This window comes from Dendrobates tinctorius, unplaced genomic scaffold (genome assembly GCF_039654945.1).
Source record: "Dendrobates tinctorius isolate UK_male_01 unplaced genomic scaffold, ASM3965494v1 ptg000011l, whole genome shotgun sequence".
NCBI classification, from domain to species: Eukaryota; Metazoa; Chordata; class Amphibia; order Anura; family Dendrobatidae; genus Dendrobates; species Dendrobates tinctorius.
The window spans coordinates 53,634,888-53,662,221 of NW_027361679.1; the positions used below are offsets into that span (position 1 = coordinate 53,634,888).

General features: G+C 45.2%; 2 protein-coding genes across 2 annotated transcripts in view; one reads left to right on the top strand and one right to left on the bottom strand.

Annotated features, from left to right (window-relative positions):
- The window catches only part of GTF2E2 (general transcription factor IIE subunit 2), a 92,364-nt gene that overhangs the window by 26,028 nt on the left and 39,002 nt on the right, over positions 1–27,334 (top strand). The gene's annotated exons all lie outside the window — the stretch shown is intronic.
- On the bottom strand, positions 526–26,703 carry SMIM18 (small integral membrane protein 18). The gene is made up of 2 exons (XM_073542348.1): positions 26,583–26,703; positions 526–1,209 (listed from the first exon to the last, which is right to left on the bottom strand). The coding sequence occupies exon 2, from the start codon at positions 1,181–1,183 to the stop codon at positions 893–895; it is 291 nt and encodes a 96-aa protein (XP_073398449.1). The 5' UTR covers positions 1,184–1,209; positions 26,583–26,703; the 3' UTR covers positions 526–892.

The following is a 27,334-nucleotide window of genomic DNA, read 5'->3' on the forward strand; positions in this document are numbered from 1 at the left end:
TTTTGCTATGTAGTCTGACAGCAGCTTGACGCAGGGGCTAAGCGCCTGATCTCAGCGATGTATGGGGTGCAGCAGTTGTGGTACAATCACTGTTTCTCTGCTGCAGATCTTGCAGTGCTCTGAATGCTGAGCTCTCTATAACCCCACCCACACCACTGAGTTGCCGCATTCTCTGTACACTGGACATTGACAGAAAGCTGCTAATCAGTGGTGGGGGTGAATTACACAGAGCAGTTGACTAGGAGGTGCGAGGCATCTAGTCCTCTAGTGATAATCTCCTGTTGATAAAACATTGATTTTCTTGAAACAACATAAAGCCTAGTAAGTGAAACATCACTGGAATGGGGGTCTATGGCTCTACATTATGCTGCTCTAAGATTACATGGCAAAAACCTGGTGACAGATTCCCTTTAGTTTCCATAAATGCTAGATGATAGCGTAAAATGACTACAGCAGTACTGCAATGATAAACTTCAAAATGTTCTTTGTCTATTACTTTGTTACCATTTGACCATAACGCCATACTCCTTAATACTGCATGACATCTGCAGCTGAATTGTCTTTATTATGGTGCTAGGATTAATACTGTGACAAATCATGGAAACGATTTTCATGTCCATACATTTTTTAGAACCAGTCTCAAAAATGAGCTACAATGTTTTGTATCAGAAAGGATGCATCATGTTCCGCTATGACTGTGCAACCTGCAACAAATCTAGGATGTCTGTGGTAAGACATTTAGTAAGGGTGCCTAAACAATTCACATGAAAGAGGCAACGATTGTGTGGTGTGGCCTAAGTGTGTGCTGTCATAAGCAGATGAAAGGCTTGACGTCTGCTCACAGATTGTCCTTGGAACCAAATAGCGGGCCACCTTCTGGCAGGTGCCGGCGCTACACAACTTCGGTTTTTCGCTTCTTGATACCGCTCATTAGGGCTCTTACTGGGTTTGGTTCATTCTCCAGATCTTTAACGGTCTTGTGTTTGGCACAACAGCAGCAGTCCAGCATTTCATAAAGGAATGCCAGCAGGACAAGGGACAGTACAGTCAGGATGAACAGCACCAGGATTACAAAACACGCTGTGTTCCAGCCATCATGGAATGGGTAGATCTTCTGAACCTGGAACCCAACTTGCTGCTGGGTCAGGCTTGTTTCATTTTTCCAGGAGCCAAGAGATGACATCTTGTTAGGCACTCTTCAGAGAATAACTGCAAAAAATGGTAATACCAGTCATTTACTATTGAACGAGTACAGTGAGTTTTTTCAGAACACCTTACTGTAGACCAGACCTTTTTTTTTTTTTATTGTGACATTTTCCAATCCCTTACGTCCTACGTTTACTTCATTACGAGATGATGAATCTGTAAATGCTGATTTGGACAAGGAAGTCCGGGTTGGAATTTGAGAAGCACAAACTCAAGAACACAAGGGTTGTCTGGCATTCAACTTCAATATTGGTATAAAAATAAAAGTCTTTACTCAATCCATAATGTGTTAAAAACAACCATACATTTAAAAACTAGACATCCTGAAGAAAAAATGCTGAATAAGCCTATGTGATTCAACCAGTGTGTCTGAACCATTCTTAATCATGACATAAAGATTTTGCTGTTTAGCCCAATTTTGGAGTTGTGCCAAACTACCTACCCTTGCCTTCTTGGGTACCAACTTGTGGACTAATTTTCACTGCTGTTTGGGTGGATTACTATAATTGTCTTTGCTTCGTTTTGTAATACTAATGTTCCCAATACTCAGACTGTCAGCTGACACCGCATACAGTATACAGTGGGGAAAAAAAGTATTTAGTCAGTCAGCAATAGTGCAAGTTCCACCACTTAAAAAGATGAGAGGCGTCTGCAATTTACATCATAGGTAGACCTCAACTATGGGAGACAAACTGAGAAAAAAAAATCCAGAAAATCACATTGTCTGTTTTTTTTTTCATTTTATTTGCATATTATGGTGGAAAATAAGTATTTGGTCATAAACAAGCAATCAAGATTTCTGGCTCTCACAGACCTGTAACTTCTTCTTTAAGAGTCTCCTCTTTCCTCCACTCATTACCTGTAGTAATGGCACCTGTTTAAACTTGATATCAGTATAAAAAGACGAAACGCGCGTCGGGGTCGGGCGCATCCTAGGAATCCTCCACCGCATACACCAGGTAATAATGGGGCATTGTTTTGAATTAGGGGGAAGAGTCTTGAGGAGATCATTTGCATATTCCCAGTGCCTTCTGGGATAAGTGAAGAGTCTCCGCGAGCTCAACGATCACTGGGTTTTGGCCGTTGCAGCTGAAAAGAGGAAATCGGAAAACCAGGGGAAGAGTCTTGAGGAGATCATTTGCATATTCCCAGTGCCTTCTGGGATAAGTGAAGAGTCTCCGCGAGCTCAACGATCACTGGGTTTTGGCCGTTGCAGCCGAAAAGAGGAAATCGGAAAAACCGCGCGCCGATAGGCGCGCAAATTTTGGCTCATCTTTCATCGTTTTTAAGAAATCTCAAGATGGAAGAGGCGAGGAGCCATTTGGTGAGCTGCATTTCTTGCTACATGTTCACAGACTTACCAGTGGAAAAGCCAAACTTCACATGCCACAAATGCAAGCTTGTGTCCCTGTTGGAGGAAAAGTTGCAAAATCTCGAAGAGAGGTTAGCTACGTTGAAGATCATTAAGGAAGGTGAAGAGTTCTTGGACAGAGCAGAATTATCTCTTCATGTTACAGAAAGAGAAGAAATTCGAAGTGCACCTGAAGAAACAGAGGAATGGAGACATGTGACCCAGAGAAGCAGGAGGATCAGGAGGCAGTCAGCACCCATACTGCTCAGAAACCAGTACCAGGCTCTCACGCAGGAAAATGATGAAGAAATACATCAGGATAAGACTTTGCCAACAAACAGCAACCTTGTACGCCTTCAGAGTCCTCCTGGATGGAGAAAGAAAAATGTTGTGAAGAAGAAACGGAGAGTGGTGGTCATGGGGGATTCCCTGTTGAGAGGAACTGAGGCCGCTATCTGCAGACCGGATATAACTTCAAGAGAAATGTGCTGTCTTCCAGGTGCAAAAATTAAAGATGTGTCTGACAGGATATCAGGACTCTTCAGACCTACAGATGACTACCCATTCCTGCTACTACATGTGGGGACAAATGACACCGCAAGAAACGACCTGGAAACCATCTGCAGAGACTTTGAAGACTTAGGCAAGAAAGTGAAAGAACTGGGAGCACAGGTGGTCTTCTCTTCCATCCTCCCAGTGGATGGCCATGGAACAAGGAGGTGGAATAAGATTCTGCAGGTGAACAACTGGCTACGTCGATGGTGCCGTCAGCAACGATTTGGATTTCTGGATCACGGAGTGAACTACTTATACGATGGACTACTTGCTAGAGATGGGGTGCACCTTACGAAGACTGGAAAGCAGGTATTTGGAAGTCGCCTTGCTACACTTGTAAGGAGAGCTTTAAACTAGAACAACATGGGAAGGGAAGCAAAAGACCAGAAAAAGCCATACACCTGACAAATGCTATTGAGAACTCTGCTATTAGAAGTGGAAAGGAAGAACAAAGACGAAAGAATCTAATTAATAAAAATATTGGAGAAAGAGAAACCAATCACAAACTAAAATGTTTCTATACTAATGCACAAAGCATGGGCAACAAGCAAGGAGAATTGGAACTACTAACGCAGGAAAAGAAATATGATGTCATTGGAATCACTGAAACTTGGTGGGACAATACACATGATTGGAATACAAGACTAGAAGGATACAACTTATTTGCAAGAAACAGACTTGATAAACAAGGAGGGGGTGTCACATTGTATGTTAGAAATGCGTATATCTGCACAGAGATTGAAGCTTCAGAGACTGGGAGTTCTGTGGAAACTGTTTGGGTAAGAATACAAGGACAGAACAATGGAAAGGACACCATTGTAGGCATTTACTACAGGCCGCCTGTGCAAGCTGAAGATATAGATGAACTCTTTATGCATCAAATGGCCAAGTTCTCCAAAAAATATGACATAGTTGTCATGGGAGATTTCAACTATCCAGACATTTGTTGGGAATCTCTCTCAGGCAAAACTAACAGGTCAAGGAAATTCTTATCCTCTCTTGCTGACAACTTTATCTTCCAAAAGGTAAAGGAGAAAACAAGGGGAACTGCTACCTTGGATCTAATCCTTATAAACAGGGAGGAAATGGTTGAGGAGTTAAAAGTGGCTGGGACCCTAGGAGGTAGCGACCATGCTATTTTAGAATTTTGGATAACTAGAGGCGGAAGACCTGTGAAGACTCAGACGTCAAGGTTAGATTTCAGAAAGGCAGATTTTAAGGGATTCAGAAAGAGAATTGGAGGGATCCAATGGCTGGATATCCTTAAAGACAAAAATGTCCAGGAAGGATGGGAAATCTTGAAAAATGAAATTCTCAAAGCACAGTTGTTAACAATTCCGAAAAGAGGGAAGAATAGGAAGCATTTAAGGAAACCAGGATGGATGAACACGGAACCTAAGCACATGCTAAAAAGGAAGAAAAAAATGTTTATAAAATGGAAAGAGGGAGGCATATCTAAAGAAGAATATAATGCTGTCTGCAGAACCTGCAGGGCACAAATCAGATTAGCTAAAGCTGAAAATGAATTGAGGCTTGCAAGAGATGTCAAAAGCAATAATAAAGGATTTTGGGGATATGTCAAAAGTAAAAGAAAAGTCAAAGATGCTATAGGATTTTTACAGGATGAAAATGATGAAATGGTAAGACAGGATGTTGAGAAGGCTGAACTTTTAAATTCCTATTTTGCATCTGTTTTCTCTCAGAAAGGAAATGTAACATCAACTGTTATTCACTGTCCTATTAAGGGAATAGAAGAATCCAGGATATCTATAAACAGAAAGATAGTGAGGAAACACTTAGCTAACCTAAATGAATTCAAGTCTCCAGGTCCAGATGAATTACACCCCAGAGTACTGAAGGAGATAGCAGAAGAAATTTTTGAACCCCTCTCCATAATCTTTGAAAATTCTTGGAGAACAGGAGAAGTGCCAGAAGACTGGAGAAGAGCAAATGTTGTTCCTATCTTCAAAAAGGGGAAGAAGGTGGACCCAGGCAACTATAGGCCGGTGAGTCTGACTTCTATACCAGGAAAGATCTTTGAACAAATTATTAAACAACATGTATGTCAATACCTGGATAAGAATGAAGTGATTAAACAGAGTCAGCATGGGTTTGTAACTAATAAGTCATGTCAGACTAATTTAATTTCCTTCTATGACGGTATTACTGATTGGGTGGATCAAGGAAATGCTGTAGATATAGTATATCTTGACTTCAGCAAAGCATTTGACAAAGTCTCTCATACAATCCTTATTGAAAAAATGACTAAGTATGGAATGGACAAAGCAACTGTTAGGTGGATTCATAACTGGCTTAGTGATCGGACCCAAAGAGTGGTCGTAAATGGCTGCACATCCAGTTGGAAGAATGTCTCAAGTGGGGTACCACAGGGCTCTGTCCTGGGCCCTGTATTGTTCAACATCTTTATCAACGATTTAGATGAAGGAATTGAGGGTAAACTGATTAAATTTGCTGATGACACAAAGCTAGGAGGGATAGCTAATACTAGAGAAGAGAGAGAGAGGATTCATAAAGATTTAAATAAACTGGAGAAGTGGGCAGCAATTAACAGAATGGTTTTTAACAGGGAGAAATGCAAAGTACTACATCTGGGCAATAAAAATGAAAAAAGCATATATAGAATGGGAGGAATAGGGCTAAGTGACAGCACATGTGAAAAAGACTTGGGTATACTAATAGATCACAGACTGAATATGAGTCAACAGTGTGATGCAGCAGCAAAAAAGGCAAATGCAATTCTAGGATGTATTAACAGAAGCATACAGTCTAGATCACGTGAAGTAATTATTTCCCTCTACTCCTCTTTGGTCAGACCTCATCTGGAATATTGTGTCCAATTTTGGGCACCACATTTTAAAAAAGACATCAACAAACTGGAGCAAGTTCAGAAAAGAGCGACCAGAATGGTGACCGGTCTGCAAACCCTGTCTTATGAGGAAAGGTTGCAGGATTTGGGAATGTTTAGTTTGCAAAAGAGAAGACTGAGAGGAGACTTAATAGCTGTCTACAAATATCTAAAGGGCTGTCACATTGTAGAAGGATCAACTTTATTCTCATTTGCACAAGGAAAGACTAGAAGCAATGGGATGAAGCTGAATGGGAGGAGACACAGATTAGATATTAGAAAAAACTTTTTGACAGTTAGAGTGATCAATGAGTGGAACAGGCTGCCACGAGAAGTGGTGAGTTCTCCTTCAATGGAAGTCTTCAAACAGAGGCTGGACAGACATCTAACTGGGATGATTTAGCGAATCCTGCTTTGAGCAGGGGGTTGGACCAGATGGCCCAGGAGGTCCCTTCCAACTCTACCATTCTATGATTCTATGAATTATACAGCTGGAATTTTTAGGCGCTATGTATTTTAGTGAAGCGTCTTTAGTGGTCATTGCACCTTATATCTTTTAGGCTTGCATTTGCTTCTCTATTATTGATTGTTCACTTATGGCATTTATTCATATTCTAGCGATTTATTAGTCTATATTTTTGCTTCACAGCATATATATATTTTTTATTTTATATATCTTTTTAATTTATGGCATTATATTTATTTGTTAGGCGCCTTTAAAACGGCTATTGTGGCTTTATTCTACTTGCTGTCACATATATATAGATATTTTTGTAATTCCTTTTTCTTTTTTTTTTCACATGATTATGCACTTTGCACTTTATGAATATATCACCATGTATTATTTTATATACCTGGTTAATATGTATTACATTGTATTTTCAACTATATATTTCTTCTTTGTAGTATTTATTCTGTAACACTGGTACAATTTTATTATGTATCATTTTGGCACCCATGAATCATTATACATTTTGTCATTGTGGTGTTCATTGGATTCCTAGTTTTCTGGCCCTTTTATTTGGTATTTGTCCACCATTCATTTTGTATATTGTTAATTTTGTGAATAAAATATTAATTTTATTTGTAATATTGGACGTTTGTTGTTCGGTTTTTTTCTCTGTTACATAAAGATAGGGTGCGCAGATCGCAAGCGTCCATGTGCGATAGTAGGAGGCGATGACCGGATGGGGCTGGCAGGGAGCAGTCAGGGGGCGGGGCTTAACGGCGCCGTGCGCTGCGTCGAATAAACGCTAGTGTGAAACTAGCCTAAGAGATAAACTGCCACCAGAGATGTCTGGCAGACAATCTGTCACAGAGAACACAGGAGCGCTCTGCAGAATGAACACTCCTGTGTATGGGAGTTGGGCAAGATAGCTGCCATCCAAACCATCATATGGCCACCAGCTAACTTGACTGTATGGGCAGGGCTGTGGAGTCGGAGTCGTGTATTCGGATCCCATTTTGGTGGAGTCGGTGTCATGGAAATTGAGGAGTCGGAGGATTGGCTTAGCAATTCCACAACCCTGGCAGGGCTGTGGGGGTGGAGTCGGAGCCCATTTTGGTGGAGTCGGGTGTCCGGGAAATTGAGGCGTCGGAGGTTTGGCTTACCGACTCCACAGCCCTGTGTATGGGGGTCTCTAGGCTTTGAAAGACCTTTTTGCCGTATGTATGGGTTTTTTCTACATCCGTAACCCAATGAAAACCATTGTGTGTCTGTTTATCCGCTTTATTCTCAGAATTGGAGGGTACTCATTGACCAAAGCTTTGCTAATAATATGTATTTTCAGGATATGTTTTTTTTTTTCTTTACTGAAAAATTATTTGGTGTTTCCTCTGAATAAAACAGAACTTGTTCAGCTTAGCTCAAAATGTAAAATCTTGTCTCCTAGTCTGAATTATGTTGAAATGTGTTCCTAGAAATGAGATGATGGGTGATTTGGGATTTGAAATGCTTCCTGCATCAATATGATTGCATCTTCTTGGTACCTATGGGGGTCCCAGTGTTCAAACCCCAGTTGAACCACAAATTAGCATCTATCCTATTACAACAGGTTTGAATATGCAGCATGCTTTGTACAAGAAAATAACAACGTAATTGTTGGTCAGAGCTTTGGTAATATGTTGAGTGACTAAAATGTTAAATGCAAAACATAAGTGCCATTCTGCCAGCTTAATTTTCTAAATCCGTGATGGTCTTATCTGCCGGATCCTAACTACTCACAAATATACTAAATGCAGGATTGCCAACAAAAGAACGGTACAGCAATGCTGTTTTGTAACAGATAAAATCTCATTTTGATATTTGGGCATGACGTTATACAAAAAACAAGAGCAGGCTCCACAGTGGTATTTCCACTGCTTATGAACTCGCCTTTAATTCCAGTTTATTGAGATGGCCATAATGAGGAAACATTTTGGCATCCACAAGACCAGGCATGATAGCAAGACTACTGGCCCTAACAAATGATGTTATGGATCCTTTTCATACTATTATAAAACCCACAGTCAGACCAGAACTTGTGGCTGCAATACTGATGCTAAAATGCACCCTTGTTTTAGTTATGGGTAAGAGGCTTTAGGCTGTATTGATTAACCCAGTGCATTGTAATAGTCCTAGTAAGCCACCCAGAAGAACGTATTAAAGGGAACCTGTAACATGAGTCATGCTGCCCAAATTGCGGGCACCATGAATCAGAGCCTGGCTGCATGATTGCAGCCATACATGTTTCTCTCTGAAATGTTGTGGTGTTTCAGAGAAAATACAGTTTGAAGATCTGTCCAGGAACCATAGTCTGACATGAAACAAGTCCTCCCAGCGCCACAGTAAATAAATGACTAGTCTCTCCAAAAGCAAAAGACCTGTCAGTCACCTTTAGCAGTGCTGGGAAAAGCCGTCCTCTGTAACGTTGCAGCATCAAGCTCTGATTCATTCTGCCTGCAGTTTGGACAACGAGGTCAGTTGATGGGTTTCTTTTACAGCCTTTAGTGTTTTTAAGACTATCTTTGCTTGTGCTCAAATCTGTTCTTGAACCTACACCAAAATTTTGCAAGCCAGTGGGCCATCAGTCAAGCAGAGCAAGATCTCTTTCACATGTCCATGTCTCTGGGACTTGTGGTGACAGCTTTCACACGTACCAGAGACAGTGACACACGTAGACCTATTCAAGTGAATGGGTCTCTGCACATGTCTGTGTGTTTCCACGGACTGTGTGTCTGTTTTTTACCGTCAGCACAGGCCTCAAAACATCAATGACATGCACTGCGTGCTGAAGACACTCTCGTCATTCTTCCCTGCTCTGCCGGCGATCAGCGCGAGCAGGGGAGATCAGGAGAGTTATATTCAAGTGGTAACAATGACAGCAGGCGATGGCTGATGGGACTATTACTCCCATCAGCCTACACCTGCTGCCGCTAATAACCATGACCGTAGGGTCGTCTGATGGGAGTATTCATCAGCCGGCTCCTGCACTATAAATAATTTAAAAAAAAAAAAAAAAATCTGGCGTGGGTTCCCCTCTATTTTCTATAACCAGCCAGGCAAAACTCACAGTTGGGTGCTGCAACCCTCAGCTGTCTGCCTCAGCAAGGCTTGTTATCAAGAATAGAGTGGTCCCCACGCTGTTGTGTTTTGTTTTTTTTTTGTTTTTTTTTTGTTTTTTTTAATTATTTAAATAAATAGTTTAAAAAACAGCGTGTTGTCCCCCGCATTTTTTGACAACCAGCCTTGCTAAAGCTGACATCTGGGGGCTGGTATTCTCAGACTGGTAAGGGGCCATTGATATAGGCCCCCCAGCCTAAAAATAGCAGCCCGCATCTGTTAGATCTGCCAGTTCTGGCGCTTTCCCCAGCTCTTTCCACTTGCCCTATGGCGGTGTCAAGTGGGGTTCATACTTGTGGGGTTGATGTCACCTTTGTATTGTCAGATGACATCAAGCCCACGGCTTAGTAATGGAGAGGCGTCTAAAAGACACCTATCTATTACTAGTCCTATAACTATATAGTAAATAAAGACACAGCCAGAATAAAGTATTTTATAAGAAATTAAACAAAACAGTTTTCCAGCTTTATTTAACAATAATAAGCACCGTTAGGTGAGTATAATGCATAATTCCACCAAAGTCCTCATCTGTAATAAAACAAAAAACCACAATATCCCTCATCTCTCCGTTGTTCTGTCCCACGCTGTAATTCATGTCTGGAGGATAAGTAGTTTTCAACCTGGATGGTGCCAAGATGTGACCGTCTAGACGGAGAACCACTGGTGAATGAGCTGCTGCGAGCACAGCATCCTTGAGCAGCAGTGTCATCATCCAGATTACCTCCAGTCACTGAGGCTGTGTTCCCAGCATGGCTGACCTGCAGTGACCTCAGCACCGTGGGAAAAAGTCAGTCAAGAGGTCACTGCATTTCAAGTTCAGTGTCTTCACAGCAGATCACGGTGAAAAAATCTGCAGTGAAGACAGAGCTTGAAGTGCGGTGACCTCATGATTGATTTTTTTTTTCCCCACGATGCTGCAGCCCTGCTGGGAATGCAGCCTCAGTGACAGGAGGTAATCTCAATGACGTCACCACCGGTCACTGATGCTGTGCTTGCAGCAGCTCATTCCCCAGTGGTTCTGAGCCTGGATGGTCACATCTTGGCACCGTCCAGGTTGAAAAGTACTTATCCCCCAGACATGAATACTGCGTGGGACAGAACGACAGAGAAGTGAGGGATATTGTTGTTTTTTATTTTAGTTTTATTACAGGAGATGAGGGCTTTGGTGGAATAAGGACCCTTTCACACATCCGTGTTTGCCATCAGTCACAATCCGTCGAATTTAGAAAAAAACGAATCCAGCTACTGATGCCGCTGGATCAGTTTTTTCTCATTGACTTGCATTAGCGACGGATGGCCGCACATTACATCCGTTCTTTGTCCGTCGGACAGAGACAACGGACATAGGAACGTTTTTTGCCTACGTCGAAAAATCGGACAACGACGGATCCGTCACTGTCCGATTTTTGCCAGAATGGAAGCCTATAGGCGACGGTGCCGTCGCTGTCCAACAAATGACGGAATCCGGCATCGGATTCTGTTTTTTTTTTTTTAATTTTTTTTTAACTGCGCATGCACCGACACTGTGTGCGGGCATGTGCGTGTGGGGGGTGGGGGTCTGCGGGTTTGTGTGGGGGTCTGTGCTGGGCTTTGTATGTGTATGCAGGCATCGTCTGATGGGACTACAAGTCCCATCCGGCTATGCTTCTACCGTGACAGTGATTGACACATTAGCCAACGATGGGACAGTAGTAGTCCCATCATCCGGCTAATGTGCTGAATGTAAAAAAGAAGAATAAAAATAAAAATACACACATATATAGCCCATACTCGCCATCTACACCTAATCCCCGAAGCCCTCGATCACCTATAAAAAAAAAAAAAAAATTAAATAAACCAACAATATACTCCGTGTCCGACGTAATCCAATTAATACGATTGTCCCATGACGATCTCCCGTGGAGAGCTGTCACATCAGCTGATGCGACCGCTCTCCAGGGGCTCAAGTGGTACAATGACTGAGATAATCCTCTGCATTGTATCACTCCACCGCTGACAGGTCACTGTAGTTCACCTGTCACTTTGCGGCTAGTCAGATCATCAGTTTTTCACAATCTGCGACGGATCCATGGAGCTGACTGATTGTGACTGACAGCAAAAATCTGATGTGTGAAAGGGGCCTTAGGCGTTAGGTGAGTATAACTGTGTTTTGTTATTTTTAAATAAAGCTGGAAAACTGTTTTGTTTAATGTCTAATAAAAGACTTATTCTGATTGTATCTTTTATTTACCATATAGCTATAGGATTAGTAATGATTAGGTGTCTTATAGACGCCTCTCAATTACTAAGCCGTGGGCTTGATCTCACCTGACAATACAAAGGTGAAATCAACCCCATAAATATAAACCCCACTTGCCACCACTACAGGGCAAGAGGGAAGAGCCGGGCAAAGCGCCACAATTAGCACATCTAATAGATGCGCCTTTTATGGGCAGCTAAGTGCTGCTAGTTTTAGGCCGGGGGGGTCAATAGCCATGACCCCTTACCAGCTTGAGAATACCAGCCCCCAGCTGTGAGCTTTAGCAAGGCTGGTTGTCAAAAATAGGGGTGGGGGGAACCTCGTTTTTATTATTTATTTAAATCTTTTTAAAAAAAAAATCGTAGTGACCCCTCTATTCTTGATAACCAGGCTTGCTGAAGCTGACAGCTGAGGGCTTCAGCCCCCAGCTGTGAGATATGCTTGGCTGGTTATAGAAAATGGAGGGGAAGCCACGCAGGGTTTTTTTCATTCATTCATTCATTCATTCATTTATTTATAGTGCAGGCGGCGGCTAATAAATACTCCCATTAGCAGCCGCTCCTGCTGTGATTAGCGGCAGCAGGTGTAGGTTGATGGGAGTAATAGTCCCATCAGCCACCTACTATCATTGTTCTCACTTGAATATAACTCTCATCATTCTCCCCTGCTTGCGCTGATCACCGGCAGAGCAGGGAAGAATGATGAGAGCCGTCTTCCGCACGCGGCGCCGGGGACAGTCAATTCATCGGGACACCCATAGGGTACGCAGGTGTAGGAGAGATTGTAGACTATAGCTATTTCGCACCCATCTGGCGCTTCAACAGGTCGCATGGTTGGACCCTTGGAAGCACCAGACTGGTGCAAAATGTTTGTAGTCAATAATCCCTCCTGCACACTGCATTGTACTGCCTACCCTATGAATGTCCCGACGAAATTACTAATAAAGGACTGTCCATTATAAAAGTATTGGTGAGAGAAACAGAAGGAGCAATCAGTGAATACCAATTTAATTGTGGCAACAGAACGGAAAGGTTTTTTTTTTTTTTGTTTTGTTTTTTTTAATTTCACCTCTGTTGCAGAAATATTGAATGTTTGGTACCTAATGAATTAACTTTAGTTAAATCCAAGTGGGTATTAATATTTTTCATCGGGGGCATATACTTCTGCTTCCAGCAACATAAAAGTGCAGAGGAACATGATGATGTCATCAGGGTCGCATGACCCGAATTCCACATGTCCTGCCTGCCGGAGTGTGAAGCGTAAATGAGCACTGAGGATATATTACATAACACAGAAGCATGGGGCTATTAACTCCAGACAACATCACATGTGCTTTTGCCCTTCTGTGTTGCTGCCTGCTAGCGATTGGTCAGCATCATACAGGAGGCAGAAGTACACGCCGCCCCCCCCCCAGTGAAAACTAAATCTTGGTTTTAACTAAAGTTAACTGATGAGGTGCCAAATATTTGATTGTTTATATCTCTGTAATGGGGAGCCAAAACATTTTATTCCGTTCTGCAGCCACTATTACATTGTGTGTCCAGTTCAGCATGAATAATTTGGTGAGAGGACCTCTTTAAAATGTACCCATCAACATTTTGTATATTTGGCATCTAGTCCCTTCTTAACGTGCTGATGATTGGTAGAAGTCCAGTTCCTGAGAGTGGTCTCCGAGTCAGAACCCAGACCCTCATTGATTGGCCTAAAATGTTAGGAAATTGTAGCAACAATATATTTATCTTTAACAATTTTGAAAATGAAAAGTGCGCTCAGTTGAAATTCTGTCATTTTCCTTTTATCTTTTCCTCTCATTGCTTGACAGGACAATAGATACTTTCCTAATTTCGAAATATCCAATATTTCTGCATTTGGATGGGACTAAAATACATTTGTAAGAAGAATACCTTTGTCCCAGTCATTATATCAGAATATTAATATGCACAATTGGAAGCGCGCGACTATTTTTGGCCTGTACGGTGTTTAAGTCTGTGTTCACGCACAGCGTTTTTTTTTCGCTGTTTTTCCCGCGGATTTGCCAAAAAATCCGCCGGAAAAACACAAAAAAGAAGCTTCCCGTTCATTTCTATGCATTTTGCACTTTTTGTGCACATTGATGCGTTTTTTACCGCGAAAAAAACGCATCGTGGTAAAAACCGCAGCATGCTCATTAATTTCGCGTTTTTTTCCGTGTTTCTGGCTTTTTCAATGTGTCTAGAAACCGCGCGGGAAAAAACGCGCAAAAATAGCGGTAAAAACACGTGGTTTCTGGGAAGGGAGTCCTGTTTTTCAGCAGAAAATTTCTGCTACGTGTGCACTTAGCCTAACTATTTGTGCCTTGATAAGTTTTACAAAGCCCAGAAAATGTGCTTTTCCAGGACGTCCACCTGACAGCACCATGGAGGACGTCCTCCTTACAGGGACAGGAAAAGCACAGGAGAGGTTAAAAGGTCATGTCCCACCCCCTTTCCCTCAGTGTTTTTTCTGTCCCTGCATGGAGGGACACACGAGAGACTTACCGGAGGGGCTCAGGGGATCGTGCGGCCAGTCCAAGCCTTCCCCTGTCAAGAGGTCCCGGGGCCGAAACTCTCCGAGGGGGAGTCCCTCTACCCCAAAGGCCAGGAGCAGGACGACGCTCCTGGAGGGAGCCGTTCCTCCCTAGGGGAGGCTCTCGGCTCCAGCACGGACCGCCATACAGGCGATGGTCGGTTCCCCGTAGGCGGCTGGCCGAACGGGCACCGACGAAAGAATGGAGGCCGGGAGGCAGGAGAGAGGCCTCCAGCAGGCCGCCATATCGAGCGACGGCGGGGCCCCGTGGTAGGAGCAGCAGACCGCCGCAGCAGGCGGAGGTCGGCTCCCAGCAGCGACAGGCCGGGGGGGCACCGACAGGAGATCGGCGCCGGGAGAAGAGCGACGGCTCCAACAAGGCGGGGGTCGCGCGCAGGGCCCGGCAGGAAGTGGGAAGGCGGCCTATCGCGAGAGGTCGTGCGTCACATCCGGTGACGTCACACGCCGGCCTTGAATCTCAGCGCGCGCCGCCGAGGTCCACAAAGCGTGCTACGGAGGTCCACAGAGCGCACTACAGCACAGCGCGCGCTTCAGAGGCCCACAGTGCACGCTTTGCAGGCCCACAGCGCTCTATAGAACCGCGCCAGGATGGAAGGAAATGCTCCAGCAGGTGGGAGGGGTAAGTGCGCATAGCGCAGACCACCCTCCCCCATCCATCCCCACAACCCAGATCTAAGTAGAGCCCCTTCTGTATTATTAGGAGAAGGGAAGCCCGGCAGAATCCCCCTCGGGGGTGAAGGAACCGGCCAAAGCCACCTCCAAATCAGTCCGATGCCCCGTATGCAGGGTAAAGCTGCCAGACACCTATAACAAGACCCTGTACCTCAAGGGTCATAGGCGAGGAACAGCCATCCCTCCTTGCCGAAATGAGATCGCTGATAAGGGAGGAAGTCCGGGCCTCTACAGCCAGCTTCGCTCGTCGTCAGTCCCCCAGCCCAGGGCCGAGTCGCAAACGTCCAAGGTGGGAGGCAGACCCAGAGTCGGAAGCAAGCCCTAGTGAGGAGTCTGACTTCCGGGACTCTGATCAGGAGGAAGAAGGCGAGATCCTGGGGGATAGACAGGATCAGAGCAGAAAGTACCTGTTCAGACTGGAGGACACGGACAAGTTGGTCCAGGCAGTCAGGAACACTATGCAAATAGAAGACCGCAGTCCAGACTGGACTTAATGTTTGGAGGACTACTGGCCAGGAAACGGGTAGTGTTCCCCGTAAGTGAACACATCAAAGCGATGGTCCAGGAGGAGTGGAAGGAGGCAGAGCGTCGGTTGATACTCTCCCGAGACTTTAAAAATAGACTGCCTTTTGATCCCGAGGAAACCCGGGCATGGGAAGAAGTCCCTAAAATAGATGTCCCGGTCGCTAAGGTTACCAAAAAAACGGCCATCCCATTTGAAGACTCATCAGGTCTCCGAGACCCGATGGATAGGAAAGCGGACGTCTTGTTAAAGAGAGCATGGGAGACGTCAGCGGCTCTTATTAGAGCCAACATAGCAGCCACCTCGGTGGCCAGGTCTATGTTTTTGTGGATGGGGCAGTTGGAGGAAGGCCTAACCAACAGGACCCCTAGATCAGAGATCCTAGCTTCTCTTCCTCTCATGAAATCGGCCACGGCGTTCCTATCGGATACGTCGGCCGAATCAGTAAGGTTTGCAGCCAGAAACAGCTCCCTCTCTAATGCGGCCCGAAGAGCAGTCTGGCTAAAATCCTGGTCGGGGGACAATGCTTCTAAAACTAAGCTATGCTCCATCCCTTTCTCGGGCCTGAGAGTATTCGGGACAGCCTTAGATAACATTCTAGAGCTGGTGTCCGATAAAAATAAAGGTTTCCCAGAGGAAAAACCCAGGCGGCCCCAGCCCTTTCGGAGAGGCTCCTTTTCTAGGAGACAGACCGAATTCAGGGGTCGGGCAAGGTCCAATAGAAGCTCCTTTAGGAGCTCCTTCAGCCAAGGTGGGAGGAACAAGAGTCACCCATTCACGTCAACATCAAGATCGAGGAGGCAATGACGCCATAGGTATTGGGGGAAGACTTCGCAACAAACTGGTCCCGAGTCACCCACAATCAATGGGTCCTCAGAACCATCGCGGAAGGCTACAGCATAGAACTTTATTCTCCTCCCCCCGAGAGATATATTACCCCCACCGTTGTCCTGGAGGACTCCGCAATGTGGACGGATCTAAAGGACATGGTAGACTCAAAGGTCATAGTACCAGTTCCCCCCACAGAAAGGGGAAGAGGGCACTACTCTTCCCTGTTTTCAATCACAAAGCCATCGGGCGAGGCTCGTACCATCATAAACCTGAAACCGCTAAATGCCTGGGTCAGGTACAAAAGATTCCGGATGGAATCGATCCGATCCGCAATTCCCCTAATAGACAGGGACGCCGTCATGTGTACCCTAGACCTAAAAAAGGCTTACTACCAGGTCCCTATCCATCCCTCATCCCAGAGGTTACTAAGGTTCGCGGTCAGTTTACCGGCCCGGACCTGCCACTTCCAGTTCCAGTGTCTTCCATTTGGGTTGGCCTCAGCTCCCAGAATCTTTACAAAGCTGGTGATAGAAGTGGTGGCCTACCTGAGAGATCAGGGTATCGTGATCATCCCATATCTGGACGACTTCCTACTGGTGGCAAGATCCAAAGAAAAGCTCATTCGCGACACAAACCGAGCAATTACTGTAATGGAGTTCCTTGGCTGGGTGATCAATTGGGAGAAGTCGGACCTCAGACCAGAGACCAGAAAAGTATTTCTTGGAGTCCTTCTAGACTCAGCCGACAGAATATCCTGGCTACCCGAGCAGAAGCAGAGGACCATTCAAGCCAGAACCAGAGACCTGTTGAGACGTCAATGCTCCATAAGCGAGGCAATGGAGGTCTTGGGCCTCATGACGGCCTGCATTCAGTGTGTCCGATGGGCCCAATTCCACTCGAGAGCATTACAGAAGGAGATCCTCGCGAGGTGGGACAGAAGTCAGGCATCGCTAGACAGACCCCTAAGGCTGCCAGAACGTGTAAGGGAGTCCCTTCGGTGGTGGACACAGTCCAGAAACCTTCAGATGGGCGTACTTTGGACAACCTCTCCATATGTGGTAGTCACCACAGACGCCAGCGCGTGGGGCTGGGGAGCCCACATAGAAGGGAAGATCTTCCAGGGGAGATGGCCAGTAGACATCAGGTCCAGATCCTCCAACTTCAGAGAGCTCTTCGCGGTCTGGGAAGCGTTGTGGAGAAACCAGTCGGTACTAAAGAATCGTCACGTCCGCATACTATCCGACAATATGACGACAGTGGCATTCCTGAAGCACCAGGGAGGACCCAGACATCAACCACTACAGGCCCTAGCGGGAAGGATATTCGCGTGGGCGGAGCAATCAGTCCGATCTGTGACCGCAGTACACCTAGAAGGCTCTCAGAACGAAGTCGCAGACTACTTGAGCAGACAACGGATCCACCCGACAGAGTGGGAACTGAACGAAGAGATCTTCAACCATCTCTGTCAGCGTTGGGGGACCCCCAGTATAGATCTTTTCGCAAGCCGAAAAAACTCGAAGGTCCCCAGATTCTATTCCCTGAATCCGACGGACCACCCGGAAGGCGTAGATGCTCTGAGCCAGACTTGGGGAGAATCCCTCGCTTATGCATTCCCACCACTAGCTCTCATACCGACAGTGCTCAGGAAGATACGCGAAGACCACGCAAGAGTGATGCTGATCGTTCCATACTGGCCAAAGAGAAGCTGGTTTCCCCTTCTAGGAGCCATGGCAGTAGGAAACCCAGTCGAGCTACCCCTGCGGAAGGACATCATCCACCAGGGCCCGATCTACCACCCAAACCCAGCAAGACTCCACCTATCGGTCTGGATCCTGAGAGGGACATCCTAAAGGCAAAGGGATTGTCGAATCAGGTCATATCCACCCTACAGGCCAGTAGAAAGCCGGTGACATCCGCAATCTACCAAAAGATACGGAAAAGATTCTGTCTGGAAGGTGGCAGGTCCGATCTCGGGGCGGGCACCCCCGACCTCCCAAGTATACTAAATTTCCTGCAGGCAGGTTTTAATAAAGGCCTTAAGCCCAGCACTCTGAAAGTCCAGATTTCAGCCTTGAGCGTCTTCGACTACCAGCTAGCTTCACATCCCTGGGTAATCAGATTTATAAGAGCCACGCAGCGCCTGCGCCCCACGATTAGGCAGCTCACCCCGCCTTGGGACCTGGGCCTGGTACTCGGGTTCCTCTGTACAGAACCCTACGCCCTCAGCGAGAAAATAACCATCCCTGCTCTCACTCATAAAACGGCCTTCCTAGTAGCCATTACCACGGCCAAAAGAATAGGGGAGATCCAGGCCCTGTCCACTAAGGACCCATATCATCAGATACGAGATGACCGTATAATCCTAAGGTTAGATCCGGCATTTACCCCAAAGGTAGCCTCCGCAAAGAATCTAAACCAAGAGGTAGTGTTACCATCGTTCTGTGACAATCCCCGTAATAAAAAGGAACAGCGTCTTCACTCGCTGGACGTGAGGCGTGCAGTTCTAGACTATCTAGAGGCCACCAATAGCTGGCGCATCGACCCAAACCTGTTCATCCTTTTTTGGGGTAAAAATAAAGGGAAAAAGGCCTCTAAGGCGTCCATCGCGCGCTGGATTACCTCAGTAATCTCTGACGCCTACCAAACCGAAGGCGCCAGCCTGCCAGATTCCATAAAGGCCCACTCTACGAGGGCGGTATCGGCCTCATGGGCGGAACGGGCGGGGGCCTCGGTTGATCAAATCTGTAGAGCAGCAACCTGGGCCAACCTTAATACATTCTGCAAGCACTACAAGCTTGATGTGTTATCTGGTCAACAGACCGCATTTGGGAGGAAAGTTCTCCAGGCGGTAATCCCACCCTGAGGAGGTGCTTTGGTACTCTCCATGGTGCTGTCAGGTGGACGTCCTGGAAAATAGGTATTAGACCTACCGGTAATGATGTTTCCAGGAGTCCATCCTGACAGCACGGGTAGTTCCCTCCCTGTTATGTTATACTATGTTATATTACGATATGTCATATGCTGTAAATATGATTGTTTCATTAAACTGTTACTAGCATCATCCACCTTGTGGTACTTGTTAAATCACTGAGGGAAAGGGGGTGGGACATGACCTTTTAACCTCTCGTGTGCTTTTCCTGTCCCTGTAAGGAGGAGGAGGACGTCCTCCATGGTGCTGTCAGGATGGACTCCTGGAAACATCATTACCGGTAGGTCTAATACCTATTTTCAAGCTTTCTCTCATAAATGAAGTTTCCTCTCGTTAATTGTGGCCGTTTCCACATGCCGTGAATTTGCAAGTCATTTTCGGGAGTACAGCAGCGTATCATTTATATGTGCTAATAAAAGCCTTTGTTCTAAACGGCAACTGCCAAGTAAAGAAAGTGTGTTACAGTGTAACATTATCCTCTGAGATGCCCACCAGTCGTCAATAATTCATTAGTAAAGCCCGTCTCCTTGCGTTGCATTGTGTTCCACTATACCCAAGATAGCAGCTCTTTCTTTTCTCCATTGCATATCATTTGGGGCTTTGAACCATAGTCTGCTTTTGTGTCGCAGTTAGATTTTGCATTTTGGCTGTATGCAATGATGATGATTATTATTATTAGGACACTGTTGTATATCTTTTTTTACTGTGTGGCCTGAGCTTCAAGTCATTGACCCATCCCCTTTCTTCTCAAGATCAGTAAGAGGTCCCAGAAGTCAGACCCCCAGCAGTCAAAGTGATGGCTTATCCTAGTGATAAGATATTACTGTGAAATAGGGACACATCACTTTAAAGGGAACCTGTCACCCCCTCCAGGAGTTTTTAAGTAAAAGAGCCACCTTGTGCAGCACTAATGCTGCATTCTGTCAAGGTGGCTCTTTTATTTAGCGTCCCTTCCACCGCCAAAATAATCGTTTTTAAAATTGGTCAGACATACCTGATATTTGTCAGGGGGACTGGGCTTTCCCCCCCTGGACACACAGCCTCACATACGTCAGTCATGTCCAGCTTTTAAATTTAGCACCGCCTCCTCAGCGTTCATTTCTTTTTCTCGCACCTGCGCTGTAATATTCTTTCAGTGGTGCAGCAGGACCTGTGATGACGTCAGCACCATGTGACCAGTAGGGGCGGAGCTCAGCAGAGCAGTGGGTGCCAGCAGGACCTGTGATGACGTCAGCACCATGTGACCAGTAGGGGCGGAGCTAAGCAGGGCAGCGGCGCTGCAGGCACGAGAAAAAGAAATGAACGCTGAGGAGGCGGTGCCAAATTCAAAAGCTGGACATGACTGACGTATGTGAGGCGTCTGTGTCCAGGGGCGAAAGCCCTGCCCCCCTGACAAATATCAGGTATGTCTGACCAATTTTAAAAACGATTATTTCGGCGGTGGAAGGGACTCTAAATAAAAGAGCCACCTTGACAGAATGCAGCATTAGTGCTGCACAAGGTGGCTCTTTTACTTAAAACCGCCTGTGGGGGTGACAGGTTCCCTTTAAGGAACAATTATAAATATATATGTGCAAAGCCCCCATAAACATTACACTAATATTTGCCGAACCCGCAGATAATGACGGGTTCGACCCACAGTCCAGACAGTAATTTTCGAGGAAGATAAGGATCCGCCATGTCCGATTTCAGAATGCATATCGTTTTGTTCACTAGAGATAAGCTGCCGCCATTGACTTTTGGCAGCAGCTTTCTCCTAGAGAATACTCTGCAGAGTGCTCCTGTACATGGTGGAGTTAGCCAAACCATCTTTCAGCCACCTCATGTGCATGGGGGCTTAAGTATTGTCAGGGGTCTCTCAACTGTGAAAAGCCTTTGTAGTTGTTTGACAAAGATGCGATTTCAGCCTCTTGATGTATCCTTTCTTTCCATTGGTTGTCTGCAGGCAGAAATCATGGGGGTAAAAGTGCAGACTAACCTGTGCATGTAACAATCTGTAGCATTCGATTTGTGACGGTAAGGAGGATGAACCTGATGGCTGTTTAGATGTAAATCTCCCAGTGAGGCGTGCTGTTTTACCACGAATTATGTGGCATCATCATTTCCTCCGACGCTCCCGTGTCGCTCCATCAGACAGCTATAATGCAGGGTTATTTTCATGCTGCCTCCAGAGGATAAAGCCGTTATGTTGGATTTTTTCATCATTGTGCTTAAGAAGTGTTGTGTGCAATCCACGATTGTCGGACCCCCTCAGACATAAAGGGGCACGTCACACAACATTCTCTTTTAAGCACTGCGTTTATGGCAAAGAAAAAATGTAAAAAATGGAGGCCAACTGATGCTGCAGTCGATGGGGAAAGTGAAATGCATCACCAACTGCATATTTGTGTCTTTTTTTTTTTTTTCACCGTTTTTGATGTTTGTTTTTTCCAAACATAGCATCTATCTTTTTTATATGCCCTTTTTCTATACAATTTTCTAGAAGACTGGGAAAAACATACAACAAGAAAAAAATCACGTGAACATAAAAAATATACGGTATAGAAAATACAACATGAAAAATCACAGCTTTTTTCCGGGTTACAAATAAAACCTTGGCACAAATCTTTGAAAAAAGCCTGAGATAGTGGAAGTTTTTCCCTTCATACCTCGGACCGCGTAGTGCCAGTGTTTGTTGTGGTAAGAAAAATAAGGCGAAACCTCCAAAGTGAATGTACGGGAGATTTGTGACATGGAAGGGTAGCCTTGCCGAATATAAGGTGGCATTCTCTTATTGGAGGGAGGCTATGTAATGGCTCTACACACAGATAAGACCAATCTCTGGAGAGACATCTCTGTAAATTGCCGTCCATTCATTCCAGCTGCCATAACGCCATCCTGCCATATCACTAGCTATATAGGAAGGAAGTACAAAGGCTTTTATAAATAAAACATGCTGCGGACAGCGATCACTTTCAGAGACATAATCAGCCAATAGTAATTCGGCGATGACTGAACAATTGTTCCTCAGCCTTGAGGCTCCGAATCCCTCATACATTCAGGAAATGTAATCTTTTACCACCCGTGTTAAATGGAATCCATCGCCAGGTTCTTGCTACCCCATCTGAGAGCAGCATAATATACGGGGCAGAGACCTTGATTCCAGCCTTGTGTCTCTTAGGCTAGTTTCACACTAGCGTATTTTTGCGCTGCACCTCGTGCGCATACCAAACGCATGCAAAAAAACGCATCATGTGTTTGCTGTTTTTTTGCGCATGCGATTTAACCCGTTTGTCACCATGTTAACTAAAAACCGCATGCGATTTTAAACGCATGCGTGCGCATGTCCTAGCGCACGCGTGCGTTCCCATAGACTGTAATGCAACAGTTTGCATCCGGCGCGCCAAGGCACTCACTCCAAAATAACGCATGCATGCGCTAGACCATGCGCACCCATGTTAAAGAAAGGGGAGCAATGCACATGCGCACGAGGCGCAACGCTAAAAAACGCAAGTGTGAAACCAGCCTTACTGAGTTGGTTGCTGCAGTTTAGAGAAAAATCCTTGTTTTGTTTGCTGCACATCTAAATGCTGAGCTCTGTATAACACACCACTGATTGGCAGCTACCTGCGTACACTGTGCATAGGCAGAAAGCTACCAATCATTGGTGTGGGTGTCCATTGGACTATGCTAGCAGCAGGTTTGCAAGTGATCTTGTGATATTCTCCTGCTGATAAAACAGTGATTTTGTCAAAACCACAGCAAGCAGCCCAAGAAATGACACATCCTTGGAAACAGGGTCCTTTCCTCTACACTAGCTGGTCTCTGATTAGGTGGCAAAACCTGGTAACCGATTCCCTTTAAATGCCCCAGCAATCCTTTGTATTTGACTCTAAGCTGGCATTCTGGTTTGGTTACTTGGGCAAAATTATCAGATTTGTTCAATAGTAGCATAAGTCTTCCCCAAGTACAATGCAACTACATGGCGATTTTATATTTTCTATGTGATCTGTGAAATGATTGGGCTTTAAATTCCTCTTTAATCCATGAAGCTACTGAATAATATATAACGTACTGGTAATATTACTGTATTTTTATTTGAGGACTTGTCACCAAGGCAAAACATGGCTAGTTTTTTCTATTAGGCTATGCTCAACGTTGCATTTTTGCTGTGTTTTTTGACTGCAGGCAAAACCTGATCTCTTGGCACTAAGGGTATGTGCACACGTAGTTTTTAGTCTCTGCGGATTTTGTAGAGAAAACCGCAGGAAATCCGCAGGACAAAGTGCTGCGGTTTTTCTGCGGTTTATCTGCGGATTATCTGCGTTTTTTCTGCGGTTTTGCCCTGCGGTTTTACACCTCATAATGGATGAGGTGTAAAACCGCAGCGTTTCTGCACCAAAACCGCAGCAAAACCGCAGCAAATCCGCACGGAAAAAAACGCAGCATGTGCACAGCTTTTTTTTATTTCCATAGGAAATAAAGGTACTGTACAACGCAGCAAAATCTGCTGCGTTTCTGCAGAGCCAAAAACGCTGCGGAAACGCAGCAGAATCCGCAGCGTGTGCACATACCCTAAGACCATTTTGGGGGAAAAAAAGGCAATTTAATCAAACTATTTAGTAGAAAAAGACTTTTATGTGAGGAAAAATAGTAACTATTCTGATAAAAAATAAGTTCACAACTTCATGAAAAAATACACAATTATAAATGTAAGCAGGGGTCATTGAATTAGTCAAGAATAGTTTACCTAAGTCCTCTTTCACATGTCCTTGTCTCAGCTATGTGTGGTGACCGTTTTCACATGTACCGGAGACAAGTACACATGTAGAGCCATTCAAATGAATGGATCTGTGCACATGTCAATGTGTTTCCACGGATCGTGTGTCCATGGGCAAAACATGCTGACATGTCCGTTTTATACCGACGGCAAGACGTCCCACACGCGTGCACACAGACCACACATGGATGTCCTCCGTGTGATACGCATAGGCATTGGGGAAGAAGCGCTACAGTAAGCGCTGTTCCCCGGCGGCGGGTGCTTAAGCCGGCTCTCATCATTCTCCCCTGCTCTGCTAGCAGGGCAGGGGAGAATGATGAGAGCCAGCTTCAGCATCTGGCGCTGGGGAACAGCGCTTACTTTTGCGCCCCCAGCGGCTGGCCGTGTGGTACTGATGCGGCACATGGTTGCTACACGTAGTACACACATAGACACGGATATCTCCGGTACCGGAATAAACGGACGTGTGAAACCGGCCTAAGACATTGGCAGAGCATTGACTTTGTAAGACACTGATAATTTTCACACTTTGGTCAGTCCTTGAGTTGGTCAGGTATTGTTCGGTTTCACACCTTGGTCAGCCAATGTTTATTTTATACACATACTGTACTAATCCTATCTGCCATTCTCAGGTGAGGACACCAAGACATTTTGGTGCATTTGCTCATTGAGTTCTGTGGGTGAAAAAATGCTGCAAAAACACAGAAAGAAGTGACATGTTGCAGTTTTCTTGTTTAAAACCCCATATGGCTCTAGAGATGTGGGCCTTTTTTATTTAAGCTATGTGCACGTTACGGAATTCCCGTGGGAAAACTAGCATTTTCCAAGCGATCTGTAGCATCGCTTGGAGAGCTGATTGACAGGTTGGTCACACTCGTCAAACATAGTGTTTGACGAGTGTGACCAACTTTTTACTATTGAGGCCGCCTATGCGGTATCAGTAGTAAAAAAAGATATAAAGTTAAAAATAATTAAAAAAAAAATAGTAAAAATAAAAAATCGGGTTTTTCTCACCTTCCGACATCCCGCGCAGCGTTCCCGATCATCGCGATGCTCCCATTCCCAGCGATGCCTTGCGAGACCTTTGATGATGTCGCGGTCTCGCAATACTGTAGCAGTCTCGCGAGACCGCTACGTCATCACAGATCCTTGCCGCAAGGCATTACTGGGAGCGGGAGTTGGCGGGAGCATTGATAAGGCTGTGCGGGACACCGGAAGGTGAATATAACATGATTTTTTTTTTTTTTTTACAGGGATATGGTACCCACAGCCCGGAGGACAGTCTCCTCCCCTCCACCCCCTGGGTACCATCCGCAATTGTTCTGCTTACTTTTCGCATGGTGGGCACAGCCACAGACGGAAAGTAAGCAGAACAATGCATTCCTATGTGGGTGGAATCGCCGCAATTCCGCTAAATTAGTGAGCATGCTGCATATTTTTCCGCGCTGCGATTCCGCCACGGAAAAATCCACAGCATTGCGAAATCCCATAGGATTGCGTGGGTGGGGTTTTTTTTTGCGTTTTCGCTGCAAAATCGCGCGTTAAAAAACGCAGCGGAAAAACGCAACGTGTGAACACGGCCTCAATGCTAGTTTTATGATCGTTACAAGGGGGCGTGGCTCCTAGAATCCTCGGGGGGGTGGGACTCCTAGAATCCTCAGGGGGGTGGGACTCCTAGAATCCCCTGGGGGGGGACTCCTAGAATCCTCTGGGGGCGTGTTTCGAGGTTGCTCTGCATAGTTACCCTGTAAGCCACACCCCTTTGTAAAGACCACACACATTGCCTGTGTCTTTCTGGAACCATATCATAGGTTTTAATGAAAACAAAAACTGAATTACTTAGGGGAGCAGCAAAATTAAAATAAGAGAAAAGTAATGTCCATGTCTGATCTGATGACAGGTCTTCTCTAAGGCCGTAATGTTAAGTGATGCAATTTCATCTAATCCATTGCACGCTGTGCTTTCTGTTTTGAAAGCTGTCACCGCTGCCATTGTGGACAGTTAGGGAGTGGCGCTGTCATTCAGTTTTTCTTACTGAAACCCACCGTGCTATAAAAAAAAGGTCAGAGGTCCTATAGGAATCCTATACTGCTCTGCTTTGCTTGCCTAGTATATGTCATGCTTCGAGCCTGGTCACAATGCATATTTCTCTGGTTAGATATGTGCTTGCTGACTCTGATGGACTGTGGAAGAAATCCTCTTGAATTCAAGCCACAAATGAAGCACATAGAATAAGAAGTGGTAGTAAAGGATGAGTGCTGCGGAGCCATCCATGTTGTATGATCACTCCCAGAGCCTGCATATGGGTAGCTGGGGACTGGCTGACAGAACGGGCTGTGAGCCATGTTAAGGGAAACTGGTCCACAATCCGCCAGCATGTCTCCATCTGAGCACAGCATATCTACTCTGCAGCCAGATTCTATCATCCCCATTCTGTTCTCTTACAATACATGGTGAAGATGGGTTTTTCTTCCTATGCACCTACCTTCCTGTATGAGAGGCTGCCGGGCTCTGCTGCTCTGTCTAGATTGCTCAGCACAGTGGAGATGACATAGAACTTGGCTGCCATTGGACAGAGCAGAATGCAGGCAGCAGACTGTTTCACTGCTTCATTAGCATCCCAGCCCTCCACCCAAAGCACAGGGGGGACGCCTGCCTTTCTTTCTGGATTTTGTTTCATCTTCCTAATACCACACCGTCTCCCTCTAAAACCTTATTGACAGGCTCTGAGCCAGACCCCATCTGCAGCATTTTACTGCCTGTTTAGTATAAAAGGGGGGATTTGTGTATTATTGGAATCTCTAAAGAGTTAACAAAATATTGAGAGTCCTCAGTGGTTTACAGAGTGGTTAAAGAGTTAAGAGAGACTTATGGCTGTCAGCAGGGCTGCGCAGTCGGAGTCGGTGCTCATTTTGGTGGAGTCGGTATAAAATGGACCAACTCCTAAAATATATAATAAATTGGGTACAGTAGTTCAATGCAGAATGTGCTGAATATTTTTTCATAGGAATTTGGGAAAGTTATGAAATGTCCTATTAATGGCTGTTCCTGACCTAAGGCTACATTCACACACAGCGTTTTTGCTGCGTTTTTTTGAGGATACGTTTTTCAGCTGCAAAAGCAGATCAGCTTTTTAAAAAACCGCATTAACTGAAAGGTTTTTGAGCTCATAGATAATGTTTTCTATAGCAAAAGCAGATTAGAAAAACGTCACACAAACTGACATGCTCATTCAGC